The sequence below is a fragment of the Pelobates fuscus genome, chromosome 1, assembly GCF_036172605.1.
Source record: "Pelobates fuscus isolate aPelFus1 chromosome 1, aPelFus1.pri, whole genome shotgun sequence".
NCBI classification, from domain to species: Eukaryota; Metazoa; Chordata; class Amphibia; order Anura; family Pelobatidae; genus Pelobates; species Pelobates fuscus.
The window spans coordinates 402,526,494-402,546,099 of record NC_086317.1 but is presented as its reverse complement, the minus strand read 5'-3'; the positions used below and the strand labels follow the sequence as shown (position 1 = coordinate 402,546,099).

At 39.4% G+C, this 19,606-nt stretch overlaps 2 protein-coding genes across 2 annotated transcripts in view; one reads left to right on the top strand and one right to left on the bottom strand.

The window, feature by feature from the left end:
* BIN2 (bridging integrator 2) overlaps positions 1–19,606 on the top strand; it is a 281,878-nt gene that overhangs the window by 126,175 nt on the left and 136,097 nt on the right. The window lies entirely within an intron of this gene.
* The window catches only part of DAZAP2 (DAZ associated protein 2), a 34,688-nt gene continuing 20,557 nt past the window's right edge, over positions 5,476–19,606 (bottom strand). The window contains exons 2-4 of the mRNA XM_063428112.1: positions 15,105–15,226; positions 11,514–11,756; positions 5,476–8,277 (exon numbers count right to left, since the gene is read on the bottom strand). Of these exons, the coding sequence (XP_063284182.1) occupies positions 8,149–8,277; positions 11,514–11,756; positions 15,105–15,226 (494 nt within the window). The 3' untranslated portion in view covers positions 5,476–8,148. The remainder of the gene's footprint in view (positions 8,278–11,513; positions 11,757–15,104; positions 15,227–19,606) is intronic.

Sequence of the window (19,606 nt, the reverse complement as noted above, 5' to 3'; positions counted from 1 at the left end):
GATACACATGTTATTGTCAAAAGAGACTCAAGGGACAGGACAGCCTGGCCCTAAAATCAAAAGAAAGACTAAGTGGATAAAGTGGGCATAACCCAAATAATTTATTCAAAGAAAAAGAATACCTTAAGCGGGAATATAACAATATATCCGCTTAAGGTACTCTTTTTCTTTGAACACGTTATTTTTCGTTAAGTTCTTAGGCTATACTTTCTGATACATACCTAAGGTCCTTCTAGCAAAGGACGCACAGTGGAAACTCATACATAGATTAGTTCAATCAGGTACTACTTTCCTACCCCACATTGTATAATATGACTCGCGTAAGGAATTAGGAGAGGTTATATCAATACCTAGTAACCCTGCTGGACCTTTGTACTCTGGCCAAGCAGCAGGATTTTGCCAGCCCAGTTACATGCAATCCTGGACCATTCCAGATTGCTGCTGTACTCCTACAGCACCGAAGTTGAGGTGTATAGACTTATGATTGCCAAATCCAAAACCCCCAAGCCCGGTATCAGCACCGAACAACTGTACTTGGCCAACATGGCAGAGATGAAGGCTATGATATCATGTATACGTTCTATGATGGCATGGAGAATTAGTGTCCTCACATGGAGTACCCTACTTTGTACCAATTACTTTCAACCACCCAGAGTAACATCACCAATTGCAGTCCAGCACATGTTCCCTCTTCTCACATTATTACACGGGCACATTTCGTTTTCCCGACCATTAGGGGATCATGTTGATAGGCAAGGACATCAGTTGGTCTCCTCGTTGATTACCATCCAAGAACTCAACGATAAATATCGGCTCCTTTTAGTCTAACTTCACTCATTTATTCCAAAGAGTTCCCTGCACTATGCCTCAGTGGACAATGCTGTTGGGCAGTCTTAAAGCCTGAGCTAGCAGCCAGGCTCAGGAAAGCTGACATATCCAACGCCTTCAGCTTGGTCCCAATACATTTGTCCCTGTGGCATTTGCACGATATTAAAGGGTAGGAGCTATACTATTCGCCACCCTTGTCGTGACCGAGGTCAAAAGCAACCCTAAACTGTTCCAAGTTTGTGAAGACCCTCTCTTGGTTCCTCTTTAACATCTCTATCAGCATGTAATAATACGTTATCTAGAAATGTCCTACTGTAGAGGAACCTAATACTATACCGCTTTCCAATCTCTCCTTGGTTCTCTGACCTTTGCCATGCGCATTATACCACTGGTCACTTCTTCATTTCCCAACTGCTCTGCCTACGCTCTGGTTTTCCTACCGAAAGTAGCAACACCCAGACAATAATTTCAGCCTTGGTCAGTATGGTGTAGCTGGTACTCTAAGCAGAGTAAGCAAGGGGTTACACCTCTGAATTACCACTTTATTTAAGGGAACTCTGGGCACACTTACGAACATGTATGTAGTGTTGATGGAGCGCTTAATGAAACTTTTTCTTAAAAAAAAAAGTCTTGTTTCCCCAATTGAAAAGTGCTTCTACATACAATCTGTTCGTTTAGTACTTTAATTGTGAATTTGCTCAAAGTGCATAAAAAAGCAGACATCTTGAGTTCAGATTGCATAATAACATGTTTTAATGTGCAATTTAGTGTTTATAGTGCGAAATGAATGTGGTTGTATCACTTTAAATCAATATAAAATTTTGTTACACACACATTAATACTTTAAATATTGTTCAATTCTTGTTCTAGTGTTGCGGATAGTTCAAAAACAAAAAGTTGTATAAAGGATAATAGTGCAGAAAGTCTGAGATAAATAGGGAATCTTTGAAATCTTTAATGCTAACTCACAAGAGTGTAGCCAATATTGTGGCTCAGTTTCTTTAGCCTTGGAGTCCTTAATAGGGTTACTCCTTTCCTTTCTCAACAAAAGATGTACATAAAGTGCAATATATTCAGATAAAAATAAAGTAACGGCAGTATTACACACATTTTTTAATAGGCTCTATTTTTTGAGCAGGCATCTTTGAAGGCAACGCTACCCCTTGATGGTAAAAACAATCCTTGAGAGAGTGGTAATCAGTTTTTATTTGAACAAAATATTTTCAAAACAACTTTTTGAATAAATAAAACACATTTCACCTTGAATGGCTGCCTGCGTCATTCTTGGTTTTGGAAGCAAATTCCAAAGAGTCAGATTAAATGGTTATGTTTTAAGACTAAATGACTGCCAGGGGTGTTTTGCATGAAAAGGAAACTGCATCCCCCAGCTTTAGAAAGGGCTTGGTGCCCGGCTGAGACCCAGGTAAGAGGGCAAATTATTTCAGTTTAAATTTTTTGAAGATATTTTGTTTAACCACTTGTGGCTGATCAGTGTATGCTTGTTAACACAACATTAAAACCACCTGCCTAATATCATGTAGGTCCCGTTTGTGCTGCCAAAATGGCTCTGATGTGTCGAGGTATGGACTTCACAATACCTCTAAATATGTCCTATGGTTTTTGGCACCAAGACATTGGCAGCAGATCCTTTAAGTTCTGCAAATTGCAAGATGGTGACTCCATGGATCAGATCCAGTACATCTCACAGATGCTCAGTCCAATTGAGTTTTGAAGAATTTGGAGGCCAAGGCAACACCTTAAACTTGTTCATGTTCCTCAAACAATTCATGAATCATTTTTGCAGTGTGAAAGCGTGCATTATCCTGCTGAAAGAGGTCACCGACATCAGGGAACACCATTGCAATGAAGTACCATCTCCAGATAGATGGTACGTCTCAAAATAACATCCACCCACACCCAGTATATACACCACTAAACATCGGATCACACCTTTTCCGTATCCAGCTACTCAAGAGCAAACGCCTGACACAGGAGTCCCAAATGAATAATTCCATACTTACCCATATTTAACACTTGATTAAATACTACCAATTTGATGTTAATTATGCTTGTTTAATGCAGGATGTTCTTTTGTTCTTTCATGTCATATTTTCACATCTCTACTTACAAATGTACACAAATTGGTATGAATAAAAATAAAAGTAACATCCACATGAATTCCAGGACCCAAAAGTTTCCCAGCAGAACTTTGCCAAGAGCATAACACTTACTCTGTCAACTTGCCTTTTTTCCAATAGTACATTCTGCTGCCATCTTTTCTCCAGGTAAACAACGCACCCGGCGCCCAATCCACTTGATCTTAAAGAAAATGTGATGCATCAGGCAAACTTCTACCGCGGTCCAGTTTGGACGATCACGTCCACTGAAGGCACTTTTGGTGGTGGACAGGTCTCAGACTACACAGTGCCACACCCAGCAAACCGCAATGCACGGTGTGTTTTGACAGCTTTCTATCCTGGTCAGCAGTACATTTTTCAGCAATTTGAGCTACAGTAGCTCATCTCTGTGATAGGACCAAATGGGCTAGCTAGCCTTCGCTCTCCACGTGCATTAATGATCCTTGGGTGCCCATGACCCCGACAAATGTCCTTCCTTGCACCACTTTTTGTAGGAGCTAACCATACTGGGGACTACCCACAAGACTTGCTATTTTGGAGATACTCTGACCCCATCATCTAGCTTTAGCCCTTGCCTAAGTCACCCAGATCTTTTCACTTGCCCATTTTACCTGCTTCAAACTCATGAAATCCAAGCACTGACCGTTTACTTGCTGCCTCACATATCCCACCCCTTGACAGGTGCAATGGCTGAACATCTGCAGGCTATGGTTTTATAAAACTGTATGTGATCTTTTTTGCATTTACATCGCTCGACAGGGATGCAAGACTGTGTTTCTGAGTACAGTATCTTCTTGTACAAATACACATTACATTCGCCAGTGAAAACATATTTCGGCATCCAGGTTTAAAAAAAAAAAAATTGTAGTGTGCATTAGATTCGAAGGCGCATTAGATTTGAGCAAATACGGTACAGCACTGTTAAACTAATCTGAAAAGTTTACCTGGTTGCAAATATTAAAATTATAACAACCAGTAAGAATGAGTATTTATGTTTAAACATCATTATGTAAATAGAGTTTTACTGACTAGTGATTTAAATCGACTTGATTTTCATTAAAACCATCCTGGTTATTGTTTAAAAAAAAAAAAGATCTTAAATTCTACAGGAGATATTGATATATGTATAGATAAAAGCAGACACATAATATAACATGTGTTACACCTTTTAAAACATGTGAATAACGTAAGAGGTGTGTTTTTTTTTTTTTTTTTTAAGGGTAACTAGATGAGAAATTGTGGCTCACTCTGAATGCCTCTTACAAAGTACTTAGTTTCCAGCTAACCTTGTACAGTTTATAAAAGAGCTCCTCCTAGTGAACACTTAGAAACTTGAGGATAAAAGAAAAAAATTCACTACTAACCTCTTTACTCACTTTAGATAAAGAACCCTGAAGTCTAATAGGAATGGAGAATTAGGAAGGGACTACCGTATATACTCGAGTATAAGTTGACCCGAATATAAGTCGAGACCCCTAATTTTACCCCCAAACACTGGGAAAACTTATTGACTCGAGTATAAGACTAGGGTGGGAAATGCAGCAGCTACTGGTAAATTTCTAAATAAAATTAGATCCCCCCAAAATTATATTAATTGTTTATTTACAGTATGTATATAATGAATGCAGTGTGTGTATATGTATGTGATGCAGAGTGTGTGTATGAATATAATGCAGTGTGTGTGTAACCTTGGTGGGGGTGTGGGCATTTTTTTTTTAAATAATAAAATGTTTATTTTATTTTAATATTATTTAAATTTGTATTTTTTTTTTTCGTCCCCCCTCCCTGCTTGATACATGACCAGGGAGGGGGGCTATATTATTCCCTGGTGTTCCAGTGGCATGGGCTGTGCAGGAGGGGGGCTGGGAGCAAGCTGTGTTGCCATTTGAGTGCCACGCGGAGCGTTGCCACGGTAACCCATGGCAACGCTCTGACGCCGCGGCTCTCGCAAGATTTACAGTGGCGCTGACCGGAACAGAGGAGAAGGGAGCTGACAGGAGTTGCTGTAAAGGTAAATTACAGCTTGCTCCCAGCCCCCAACAGGACCGCCGGGCTTGTAATGAGCCTGGCGGTCCTGGTCTGTATTATGGCAATGTAAGTTGCCATAATACAGACATTGACTCAAGTATAAGTCGAGTGGGGGGGGTTTCAGCACAAAAAAATGTGCTGAAAAACTCGTCTTATATTCTAGTATATACGGTAATTTTGGTTAAATCTGGGTTCACGGTATATTGACTGACAGCTTTATATAGGGTTACGCACTCACCTTATTATAGGTTTATCTGTTTGCATCAATGGGTGTAACTAATAAAACAGCCACTAAATAGAATACACAACTTGTGAAAATGCTAATTTCTTCTTTGTATCCATTAAATGTAAGTTGAAAGAGATCCCTATCCTGTTAAGGGTGTATTGTTGTTAGGAGTGTATATTACAAAGCATCTATTTTGTGTTACTCTATTGATATATAAAAACCATTATCAACCGATACACAAAACACAAGACAGTGTAATTGGAGATTTTCATATTATGAGGTTTATTTCAACATCATCAGTTTATTCAAATCTTCAAAATAGTTTTTAAATCTACATTTGTTTTAGTATAAAATCAAAATCCACAAGTGCACCACAGTGTATTAAAGACATTGAATGCTAAACTTCCTTAGTAAGTCAGTCATAAGAGCCTATAAAACAGTATGGAGAGAGACAGGACTTATTTAACAGAAGTAAAACTTCTTTACTGTACTAGATATGGTAACCATTCCTTTCATGTGAATCAGAACTGGAATTATTCCCAGTACAGCTCAAGACTATTCACTGTATACTGCATAAGTACAACTAAAACTTAATGATGTCTTACATAATAAAATAAATGTTTTTTTTGTAACATGTTTGCTACAACAGAGACCTGGAGAACATTTCACTATGGGTTACTTGAGCAGCAAACTGATCACTCACATAAAACATCTTCAAACACAACTGAATCCCTGAATTATTCTTCTCGTAGGCTAGTGATTCTGGAAATAACTTTCACCTCTTTCACTGGAGTTCAGCAGTTTCTAAAAAGAAACCACTAGTATAGCTGTATTTAAACAACCAACATATGTTGTCCTTCATACTGCAACCATTCAAGCTTGTTGGCTCAATATATGCAAGGTATAAATGAAATACAGGTTGGAAAATTGGCTTCACTGGGGAGTAACAAGAGTTTTTGTATTATTTTTTTTCTGTAATGGCACTAATCTGTTTTGAGGCTTACCCCAACCTTCAAGTATAATATTTTAATTATATCTTAAAACAAAAAAGCAGAATAGTTTAATTTTTTTTCAATATATGTTTATTCATCAAAACAAAGTCATTGTAACGCACATATTTACTGAAGATTTAATTATTGGCCTAAATTTGACTGATTATGGTACCACTAGCAAACACTGATGACACTGCACCCCAAGGGCGATGATTACCTTTTAAAAGGCTATAGGTATAGATGTTAAACTGTTTATCCTCTTGCCCTGTTGTAGATCTTTCTGATGAATTAGAATAACTTTCACTATAACCACTGGGAATACAGTTAATTAACTAAACACTGAATTAAAACCCAAATTGCTAAATTGAGGGGAAAAACAGTCAAACTGTGACTACAGCAAATGTTTTACAAACAAATTGTTGTTACCTGAATTTTGCAATTACATTTTCAATGTACTACAATTTAGTGTTTAGTGAATCAACCTCAATGTGTTTCAATAATTACAATAGCCCTAACATTGTATGTTTTTTACTCTAGACAGGGTTCATGAGAAAGAAATACAAGGAAACCCCTGTTTTTAAATCTCATAGCAAAAAGCCACCCCAAAAATATAGCCGACAGTGTGCAGGCATGATTGAGCTCCCAGGATTTGTTTTAAGCATCAAAACAGACGGACCATACAGAAATGTACATATATTTTAGGAGTAACAGCGATCACATGCAGCATTTGTGAAATGCGATGGCTGCCCCACCACATGCATTAACAAAATCTGGCCCTTTTAGGTTTGTTTTTATACCAGGAAGCCTTATGGCCCAACATCACAATATATGTATGCATTGGAGTTTAATGTAGATCATTCATTTCTCTTAAAACATATTGCTTCTTAACTTCAAAAGAACTTTTTATATGCACTTTTATATAAGAAATGTATAAGGGAAATAACCTTTAAAATACACATCTAGGTGGCTTTATATAATAATTTGGGTGCTGAATTTTTTTTTTCAGAAACATCTCAATGTTGCTCAATGTTGGAAACTAGGGCTTTATTGCTGGGACTAGCACTTTGCTAAAAAATAAACCAGTAAGAAAATAAATCATCCTTTCAGCATTCAGACAATGTGAAATTACTAGATTATTTTGAACGGTTTTGTTCCAGCACCCACATTTCAATAAACACCAAGCCATGTGTCAATATCAAGCGTCTGCAAATGGCTTAAAGTGTTATTACAGAGGTAAAGAATATCACAAAGTTAAAACAAAAAGATAAAGAGCAGATACAAGATGCATATATTTATAAATCAGAATATAGGGCAGAAAACAGAAATTACCAGGACATGTTTGGGATTCATGTTAAAAAGAACTCCCAAAGTTATATTTAAATGTTATGTGTATGCAGGTGAATCTTGCTTTCATTCTCTGAAAAACACATCACACGTTCCTACTATAAACTGTCCTATAACAGTTTTTAAAGCACAAACAAACAAAACAAAAAAAAAAAAAAATCACATTCAATCTGTTTCCTTGTGATTTCTCAATAATTACCCCCCAGATGCAGTTCTTTTTTATTCTCCCTCTAAGGAGATCCAGGAAGCCTAAAATTAACGTGTAAATATCTTTAATCTTATTAACGAGTGAAAATGCGTGGGGGAAGTTAAGTTGTGGTATGAAGGGTTGCAAAGCATTTTTATTTCCTTCTTTTTAAAAAGGACCTCTTTATCCCTACATTAGGAGTACAGACTGAAGAGACCACTAAATGTGTGTCTAAACAGCAATTCTGGGTTAATATTCTAAAGCTGAACATCGCAGGAAGTGCTCACGCAGTGAGATGTCATTCCTCATACAAAAGAATTAGCCCATTTTTTAAATTTATTTTTTTACTTTTTTGTGGGTTTTTTTGCTTTATGTTCCCCCCATTTCCATGCTTCTTCATTCCTTTCACCACATACTGTATCCTCCATCCGAACCGCCCATGAAGTAATTGCCTTTTCTCTGTGTGACTAAGACGTTGGCACCTTGCATGGCCGCAAGCTGAGCTGCATTGGGAGGGCAGCCTGGAGGAGGTGGCTGGAAAAAGATAAAAGTGAACATGTATTGAAGACAATGTAATATTTTGTTCAATAACTAGTATATTCCAGTTTCAATTTCTTGCATGCATGAACAACAAAATTCAAGAACAATGGAAGAATACCATTATATTGGTAAATTAAGCATTGCTTAAAAGGTATTGTGCTTGAGAATGTTACACTCTCACCTGCACATATTGCTATTGGAATTAAGAAAATTTACCAATATAATTGTATTGGAGAAAGAAGAACTGTAATGTGATGTATAAATAACCCTCATGTTTAAGCATGGCTCAGTAAGAGTTTTTGCAGAAAGATTGGGATATCCACATCACTAGGAATTTTTTTGCTACACAGCTCATCTCTTTTCTCAACTTTCCCGTTTCTCCCTCTACGCTATATTTTGTTTCTGGCATTTTTAGTTTTTTGGTGCATACAGGTATATTTAGATAGGACATCTAAAGTTGACTGCATATGCTGCAACCCTGGAATGAATAAACAAGTGACCTCATGGTGAATCCTATTATACGTAAACATAAAGCCAGGTTATGCCAAATAGTTAAAAGCAAATTCACAAAATCAGGAATTAAGAATAGACAAGGAAATTGCAAATCTTTGCTGTTAGCATGATGATAATTATCAAATGTAGATGGTTATTAGGGCGTTGGCAAGTAACAACAGAGGCAAATGGGCATATCTCCATCCCAATCAGTAACAGAGCTGGCACAATTGGCACCCACTCTAATCACCCCTTACCAGCACTCACTGCTAGCTCCTTCCACTGGGAATTCGCTGACAGCAGATCTAAAAGGTTAATTTGTTGCCATTTCCCTTCACCAACATCACCAAATAGGTTGCAAATTTGGCACCAATCCTGGCGCTTTAGCCCAATTAGAAAATAAGTTACACGACTCAGGATGTTTTATTAAAGGGGCCCTCCAGACCCCTAAATCATTTTAGCTTGTTAAAAAGCTTTACGTGCGAGGAATGTGTCCTAATTTTTTCATTTTGGAAAAAGTGCAGATTTCAATACAAATTGACGCTTGGCTTTCAAGCAGGCATCAGGTCCTGGTTTGGTTAGCTCATTTGCACAGGACTCAAGAGGCAGCAATTGCCCAGAGCACCTGCCTTGCAAAAACTTCTCATTGACCTGCATTGGGAAGTCTGTGATTGGACAGTCAAAGAAAGTCTGGGCGGGGTTAGAAGGGGAGGGCTTACAAAGATTTACAGTTTTTGCAAGCCATTTTTAGATATAACTTAAATTAAAAAATGCACAATTAAATGTATGCAGATTTTAATTTGGGGTATATCTACTAAACTCAATTTTATCTATTTTGTATTTGGGCAGTGGAGTGTCCCTTTAACATTACATTGCCATCATGTGTATGTGTCTATACAGGTGATACTCGAAAAATTAGAATATTGTGCAAAAGTTCATGTATTTCAGTAATGCAACGTAAAAGGGAAAATAAATATATGAGATAGACGCATTACATGCACAGCAAGATAGTTCAAGCCGTGATTTGTCATGCGATGATTATGGCTTACAGCTCATGAAAACCCCAAATCCACAATCTCAGTAAATTAGAATATTACATGCAATCAATAAAACAAGGAGTGTACATAGAACAATATCGGACCTCTGAAAAGTATAAGCATGCATATGGACTCAGTACTTGGTTTGGGCCCCTTTTACAGCAATTACTGCCTCAATGCGGCGTGGCATGGAAGCTATCAGCCTGTGGCACTGCTGAGGTGTTATGGAAGGCCAGGATGCTTCAATAGCGGCCTTCAGCTCTTCTGCATTGTTTGGTCTCATGTCTCATCTTTCTCTTGGCAATGTCCCATAGATTCTCTATAGGGTTCAGGTCAGGCGAATTTGGTGGCCAATCAAGCACAGTAATCCCACGGTCATTGAACCAGGCTTTGGTGCTTTTGGCAGTGTGGGCAGGTGCCAAGTCCTGTTGGAAAATGAAGTCAGCATCCCCATAAAGCTTGTAAGTGGAAGGAAGCATGTAGTGCTCCAAAATCTCCTGGTAGACTGCTGCGTTGACCCTGGACTTAATGAAGCACAGTGGACCAACACCAGCAGATGACATGGCTCCCCAAATCAACACAGACTGTGGAAACTTCACACTGGACTTCAAGCATCTTGCAGTGTGTGCCTCTCCATTCTTCCTCCAGACCCTTTGTTTCGAAATGAGATGCAAAAGTTGCGCTCATCAGAAAAGAGGACTTTGGACCAGTGAGCAACAGACCAGGTCTGTTTTTCTTTAGCCCAGGTAAGACGCTTCTGACGTTGTTTGTTGTTCAGGAGTGGCTTGACAAGAGGAATACGACATCTGAAGCCCATGTCCGTCTGTGTGTGGTGGCTCTTGATGCACCGACTCCAGCCTCAGAACACTCCTTGTGAAAATCCCCAACACTTTTGAATGGTCTTTTCCTGACAATCCTCTCCAGGCTGCGGTCATCCCTGCTGCTTGTGCACCTTTTTCTTCCACACTTTTCCCTTCCACATAACTTTCTATTAATGTGCTTTGATACAGCACTTTGGGAACATCCAACTTCCTTCGCAATTACCTTTTGAGGCTTTCCCTCCTTATGGAGGGTGTCAATTATGGTTTTCTTCACAACTCTCAGGTCAGCAGTCTTCCCCATGATTGTGATTCCTACTGAACCAGACAGAGACCATTTAAAGGCTCAGAAACCCTTTGCAGGTGTTATGGCTTACTTAGCTGATTAGAGTGGGAAACTGTGAGCCTAGAATATTGCACCTTTTCACAATATTCTAAATTACTGAGATTGTGGATTTGGGGTTTTCATGAGCTGTAAGCCATAATCATCGCACTTATGACAAATCACGGCTTGAACTATCTTGCTTTGCATGTAATGCATCTCTCTCATATATTAGTTTACCCTTTTACGTTGCATTACTGAAATAAATTAACTTTTGCATGATATTCTAATTTTTCAAGTATCACCTGTATATCAGCCTTCTGTTTCTCACGTCAGCTTCTCTTTCTGGAAAAGGCATGGTTTGACAATAACATTAGTTTATTTCCAGATGTCAGTCACACATTACTATTTCTCCATTGATACTGTACCATTTAATCGCTTTGTGATTGAAGCATATGGAAACGATAGACTGGATCATTATAAGCCAGTTTGTTGTTTGTCAGAGCATAACGACTTCTTAAGAACAAACAAATTAAAATACATATTAAAAGAAATACTTACGGGCACTGTTGCAGCGCTGCCATGTCCAAATCTGGCCCCAGCATCATACCCGCCATCAACAAGGACAGTGGAGCCAGGTGGATACACAGGACCAATAGGATAGTATGCCAAGGGCACTGAAGAGGCCATTGGAGCAACTTGCATAGGCTGGGTCATAGGCAGATACATTGACGTACCAGGGTAGGGGGCAGATAAAGGAGCCATGTTGGCACCAGGTGGGTGCACATACCCCGGGCGGTAAAGCTGAAAAAGAAAGAGGAAAGGGAGAGGTAAATAAATATAACATGTAAAAAATTTAATTTAAAAAAAAAAGATATAACATTATTAAACATATTTATAATGTAAAATATAGTTTGCTTACGGCATCTAAAGATAAGGATAACTGAAATGTCACCCTGTCTGTACTGGAAGAAATCCCAGAAAGGACAAGAGTCACCTTTAACCTCCGGCACCAAAAATAGTCTCATCTATATACTTCATGTTTTTGCTTATGAAAGTGTAAAATGAAGTTTAAAAAAAAAAAAAAAATTAAAAAAATTAATTATACTACTCCCTCCCACTCCAAATTCCAAGTTGGGACAGAAGGGGGGATATGGTATTGATTTAAAGTGACACTTTTTCCGCATCATTTAGGATCCTCTAATGTTCTGTTTAAATTTGTATGTAAACTATGTATGCGTATGCAATTTACATTTACACGTAACTCACAAATATAACAGACATGGAGGGGAAAAAAAACTGCTAGCAGGGATATAGCTACCAGGGGACCTCCAGCATATCAAGATGTACTTCAACTAGCCTAACCACTGACATTTTTCAACATGCTCCTCAGTTATGTATTACTGGCATGGGCTGCCTATTGCCTCCCTAACACAGCCGGCTTGATATAGTGAGGTAAAAAAGTAATTGATCGCCTACTGATTTTGAACGTTTGCCCAATGATAAAGAAATGATCAGTGTATAATTTTAATAGAAGGTGAGACACAGAATAACAAAAAAATAAAAGAAAAAATGTAAAAAAAGTTAGAAATTGATTTGCATGTCAATGAGTGAAATAAGTATTTGATCCCCTATCAGCAAGATTTCTGTCTCCCAGGTGTCTGTTATACAGGCAACGAGCTGAGAGTAGGAGCACTCTCTTACATGTGTCTTTTTCTCTCTATAAAAGACACCTGTCCACAGAAGCAATCAATCAACTAGATTCCAAACTCTCCACCATGGCCAAGATCAAAGAGCTGTCCAAGGATGTCAGGGACAAGATAGTAGACCTACACAAGGCTGGAATGGGCTACAAGACCATCACCAAGCAGCTTGATGAGAAGGTGGCAACAAGTGGTGCGATTATTCGCAAATGGAAGAAACACAAAATAACTGTCAGTCTCCCTCGGTCTGGTGATCTAAGAAAGAGCTCACCTCGTGGAGTTTCAGTGATCATGAGAACGGTGAGTAATCAGCCCAGAACTACATGGGAAGATCTTGTTAATGATCAAGGCAGCTGGGACCATAGTCACCAAGAAAACAATTCGTAACAGTATACCGTGAAGGACTGAATTCCTGCAGCGCCCACAAGGTCCCCCTGCACAAGAAAGCACATGTACAGGCCCACCTGAAGTTTGCCAATGAAAATTCAGAGAATAACTGGGTGAAAGTGTTGTGGACAGATGAGACCAAAATCAAGCTCTTTGGCATCAAATCAACTTGCAGTGTTTGGAGGAGGAGGAGGAATGCTGCCTATGACCCCAAGAACACTATCACCACCGTCAAATCCTGTGTGAGAACCTCCTTCCCTCAGCCAGGGCACTGGAAATGGGTTGTGGATGGGTATTCCAGCATGACAATGACCCATAAACACACAGCCAAGGCAACAAAGGAGTGGCTCAAGAAGAAGCACATTAAGGTCCTAGAGTGACCTAGCCAGTCTCCAGACCTTAATCCCATAGAAAATCTGTGGAGGGAGCTGAAGGTTCGAGTTGCCAAACATCCCCCCCCCACTGTAATCAAAATTGGGTGGAATTCAAAGAGAATTTCAAATTTAAAGGCCCAAATAGCAAAATTGGAAGATGACAAAAATTTACCAGATCAGCTATTTTGGATTTTAATTTGAAATTCTAATTTTAGACAGTTTAGGAAACACTCTAGACCTAGACCAGACACATAAATACATAAAACAAACACACACACACACGCACGCCACTTGGCATCTGGTGACATCCTGGTGTCTCCTACTTCCAAGAGGCAAATCACATTAGCTCATTTGCTATTACAACATAGACGATGTGTCTGGACTATTAGTCATAACAGGCCTACGCATCACAATGCAAGTGATTCCCAGGAAGTACTAGAAGCCACTCTTACACGGGGTGCCTATTCTAACCGTGTTATGGGCAAATCCATAGCAGTGTATAGATCGGCAACTGAGTAAGCCGGAAGAACCCTTGTCTGAAAATGCTGAGGTCTTCATTATAAGACCTCCACATCTTTGTGAAATGTACATGCAGCTATCCCTCAGAGCCCTTAATTGGCACTTTAAAGAGACACTCTAGACACCATAACAATTTAATCTCCCTGAAATGGGTGTGATGCCTGCAATTCTCTGACAGTCTAATGGTTCAGTGTTAAACTGTTTGAAAACTTAATGGGTGTCCCCTGATACCTGCAACCAGCCACCACTGGAGCTATATCTAGGTAATGGTTAAACTGTGCTTTAGCCATACCAACACATAGCCGTGACAGCTGACAGGCTGAGTGTGCTCAGCCAGCCAATCTCTGCAACTCATTGTTGCAAAGACTAATGTGAAACCATTAGCCAGAGACAAAGAGTAGGGCCAGCCTATAAACACAAGTGGACTCTCATTCGAAAACAGTTTAACATTTAATAGTAGGATGGCCCCAAGGAACTCCAGGCACCATAAGCACTTCAATGTGAAGAAGTGGTTATGGTTCATAAAGTACTCCTTTAACCCCTTAAGGACACATGACATGTGTGACATGTCATGATTCCCTTTTATTCCAGAAGTTTGGTCCTTAAGGGGTTAAGATTGTGTCTTAACAGGCAAGTATTTCAAAAAACAAAAAATGTTAGTGTAAATTAACAACAGTTAAATGGAAGCTATATATCTAAACTGAATATGAAGTCCCTCCTACATTAGAGAGCATTTTGTGTGACCTGAAACATTCCCACTATGACCCTGCTTCTCTATGGAGAAGCAGTGGATAGGCTGAGGTCATTATCAATGACGATCTCAGCCAAGAAGGGTGGAGCAGTGGCCAAAGTGAGACAAGTGCATTGTGAGATAGAAGGCATGTAAAACAGTTTTCTTCTGCAGGTTTAGATGTACACACCTTCCTGTAACCACTGAATGAATAACATTAGAAATACATGTTTGTGGGTTGCTCTTTAAACGGACGGAGAAATTTGCATTTAATTCAAATGTCTAGTTTATATTTGATTTCCACCTCATTCTCTGTTTGGGGGTAATTGCTGTGTAGAACTCCAGGGGTTTCAGAAGTCTACCTACCATGATGCTCTGCAAGCTATATGACCCAAACGCATACATAGGATGATATAATTTCAATGGTATCATACATTACCTCTGAGTAAGCCGGTGGAGCATCGGTATAAGGAGGAGCTTGTGAAAGATGCATGGTTGGTGGGTACACAGATTGAGGATTAGGAGTCTGTGTGGGATAGGCTGGGGGTGTTGGGTACTGTCCTGTAGAGAGGGATGACAAGACAAGGACAAACATTACATTGTAAGAATAGGACAATACAATTTTATTTCTAAAGAATTAAGACCTCACATTTAACTTCTTCAGCAACGAGTCATGCCAGAGTCAGCCAATATTCAAGGTCCAATAGAGGTCCTGGTTCCAAACAGTTTCAAAACAAAGACAAATCACCCAAGTCCCCTGGGTGCCCCGCTGCATCCGGCTTTTCCTACAGGAAAAGCCAGACCTCTACAATGAGTAAAGCACGGACCTATACAGGGCTGCGTTTATTGGCTGAGAACACTCAGCTGACCCGGTCAGCCAATATGAGCGTCCCTGCTTAGCTCTACAGACCGGGTTATGCAGCCACAGGCGGGTAGTAGTTATAGTGCTTGGTGTTCCTTTAATACAGGCTTCCCCAAACTCCAACCCTCCAGATGTTGCTGAACTACAACTCCCATGATTATATGAATGAAATAGGCTGAGAATTATGGGAGTTGTAGTTCAGCAACATCTGGAGGGCCGGAGCTTGGGGAAGCCTGCTTTAAAGGACCACTATAGTGCCAGGAAAACACTCGTTTTCCTGGCACTATAGTGCCCTGAGCGTGCCCCCACCCTCAGGGTCCCCCTCCCGCCGGGCTCTAGGGGGGTGGAAGGGGTTAAATTTACCTCTTTCTCCAGCGCCGGGCGGGGGACTCTCCTCCTCCTCTCCTAAATGCGCATGCACTGCAAGAGCTCATAGGATATATACCGTATTTATCGGCGTATAACACGCACTTTTTTCCCCTGAAAATAGGGGGAAAATCGTGGGTGCGTGTTATACGCCGATATCCCATAATTACTTACCTGTCCTGAAGCGTGGGCCGGCTTCACAGCTTGCACCGCGGTACAGGAACTTTAATTTCATGTTCCGGTTTTCGGCGGGACTGAAAGGAAGTGTGCACATCATAATGTCGTATAATTCCAACGAAGTCCCTTTTATTAGTAAATATAATGGCAATACGAGAAAGATAAAAAGAGCCATTAATAAGCATTGGCACATTTTAAGGGACGACCCCATACTTAAAAATATTCTACCTCCTAAACCAAGAATGATCTACAGAGGCACAAGTAACCTTAAAAATATGTTAGTCAGAAGTAATCTAGAGACTACAAAACCCAAGCACTTTATGGATAATTTGATAGGCTTTTATGGCTGTGGAGAGTGCTTACCATGTAGAGTCACAAAAAATAAAAAAAGGCACCTTACAGATTTAGGGGGAATGATAGGACGACCATACAAAATCAAAGATCACCTTACATGCCACTCTAAAGGAATCATCTATATCCTGAAATGCCCCTGCAATCTCTTATATATAGGAAGAACAATACGACCTTTAAACGTGAGGATTGCGGAACATGTCCGAAATATTAAAAGAGGCCTTGAAACGCACTCTGTCTCCCAGCATTTTAAAAGTCAACATAGCCAAGACCCCACAGGCCTATTTTTTTGCGCAATAAAATTAGTTCAAAAGGATTGGAGGGGAGGCAATTATATTAATAAGCTGGGGAAAGAAGAAATGAGATTTATTTTTAACTTTAATACTCTCATACCTAATGGTCTTAATGCAGATTTCGAAATATGTCATTTTTTATAACATCTTGTAGTATACCACATTTTAGCATATTAATATGGTATTTTTATTCTTAATTTTTATATAGCACGATTGGGACCCCAAGAGACTATACCAGAGTTGTATCTCTCTGAAAGTCTAATTTTATGTATATATGTCTGATATGTTGAATTTTATGATCTAGTGTTATATGATCCACATGGCTCAATATTTTTACTCTCTTTTTCTGTAATACGTTTTAGATTCCCCTTTTAGGAATTGCCCTTCCTTCTCTTCTCGATTTCATCTCCCAGAAAGTTTTTATTAATTATTAATATTTTCACAAAGAAGATCTGAACTACTGTTAAGATAAGATAATTAATAATAGACACACTTAGGAATATACTTTCCTTTATCTTTAAGGGTTTCTATAAGACTTTGCATTTCTGTTCATTTATATGTTCTATTTATAAATATATGTATCCGTTTGATTAACCTATTTTTACTTCTCTATGCACTTCATTTAAAACGAACATTTTATTTGATATTCCCACCGTTCACGGACTGAAAAACGAGAACAATAAAGTTTGTTGAATATGTGGAACGCATATGCGTTCCAACAACGATCCAGTTTACAGATCGCGGACCGGAAACACGTCATAGACGCGCGACCGGAAACGGGGAAAGCGCGCGAACACGGAAGTAAGCATCTCCCCGAGCAGATACATAAGGACACCTCCAAACAGGACACCATCAGCAACTGAGGAAGCCCAGGACTTGGGCGAAACGCGTTTTGCAAGTTTTTTTTACCCCCACAGAGGACTTTTATATTTTACCACAATCTTAGTGGATTTTATTGAGTTTGCTTTTTTGTTTGTATTATACATTATTACCTGCATTTTATTCATCTTCATTAAAAGGATTTAGTCCCTAACATTTTGTTGGTGTGGACATTTCTCCTTGAAACCGGTGAAGCACTATTTGCACTTTGGAAGGGAGTGGGATCCCTTCTAACTATCCCACAGGCATCTGGATTGAGCCATTTCCAATTGGCTCCCTCCTTGTGAGTACTAAAGAACTCAGTTTACGTTGTTTTTACTTGTACTGTATGATATTGCACTAGGTGCTTGTACACCATTTTTATCTCCACAGTTATTCCATTTGTTTCCATACCATCGTCTTTTACCCTGAACCGAACTATTCCACCCATTGTATGTATATTATTTTGTGATTTTTGTGTGGATAGAGAGGTTACCACACGGGTGTTTTGAGTGTTTTGGTATCTATTTGGGTAACACGCTGTGACTCTATATTTTTATTTCTTCATAGGATATATATATATATATATATATATATATATATATATATATATATATATATACACACACACACACACACACACACACACACACACGTCCCAGCACTCAATGCTCCCGGTCTTTTAATGTTCCGGTGCAGTCTGCAACCAAATTGTATACGATACCAGTAGAGAGCACTCAGGCGTCTTTCAAGCTGAAACGTCGACTGGAACGTTGTGTGAATTTGTAATTGCTCAATAAAGCAACAGATGAAATTTACTTTGAAAGACTCCTGAGTGCTCTCTACTGGGATATGGAATATCCATTAGTTTGTGACACACAAAATACCGGTGTTGGGCTGTAGCTGGTTGAATAATCTTAATATTTGTACAAAATTTGACTATATAAGTGTGTAGCAGAGCTGTACCCAGTCTGGGTTCCTCCGCCCAGGATCGCTGGAACCAGGGAAAACTGCCGCTCTTCTGCCCAAGTCGCTGTGGCTTGACTGAGGTCCTTCTGGAGCGTTGCCACCTCTCTGCCAGCAATGTGATTTCTATTGCCTTAACAAAGGCACTTGCGGCTCTTAGGCCTAGCTCTCTTGATTTATCCCAGAGCTAGAGTGATCATTCAGCCAGCCAACTGGTACGACATCTCTGTGGCTGTGTCCACACAGGACACCATTCCAAATGGAACATACAATACTTTATTTTACTTGGGATTAGTCCATACGTTCATTACATATACATTGCAGTGACAAACATAATAAGATTTAAATAACCAAAACATGTCACAAAATACACAGGAAATTATAATAGCATAATAATATATTTATAAAGGGATAGGGAAGACATTAATTAACAGAACATATCTCTGTCTGCAGCAATATGCAAAATTGCAATCCTTGCTATTCAGGTAGTGCATACAGCGGTTGCTAGATCCTTGCAACCAATAGGTAGCGCTGTACAGGCTCCACACCCAAACCCAACTTGTTGATTGCAAACTTTAGCAAGAACACACTAACATTTAAAGGATCACTATAGAGTCAGGAACACAAACATGTATTCCTGACCTTATAGTGTTAAAACCAGCATCTAGCAACCCTGGCCTTCTCATGCCTCCATAAATATAGCAAAATCTTACTTTATTCAAGCTTGAAGCTGTAACTCTGCATGCTGTTTGCCTCAGAAAAACAAGCAGTCTGCTGACATCATCAGAAGTGGTAGCCTGATCCAATCACAATGCTTCCCAATAGGATTGGCTGAGACTGAGACAGCAGATCAGGGGCAGAGCCAGCATGATTCAAACATAGCCCTGGCCATTTAGCATCTCCTCATAGAGATGAATTGAATCAATTAATCTCTATGAGGAAAGTTCAGTGTCTGCATGCAGAGGGAGGAGACACTGAATGTTTGGATGCATTTTAGGCAGCCATGACCCAGGAAGGATCTCTAACAGCCATCTGAGGAGTGGCCAGTAAAGTTATCACTAGGCTGTA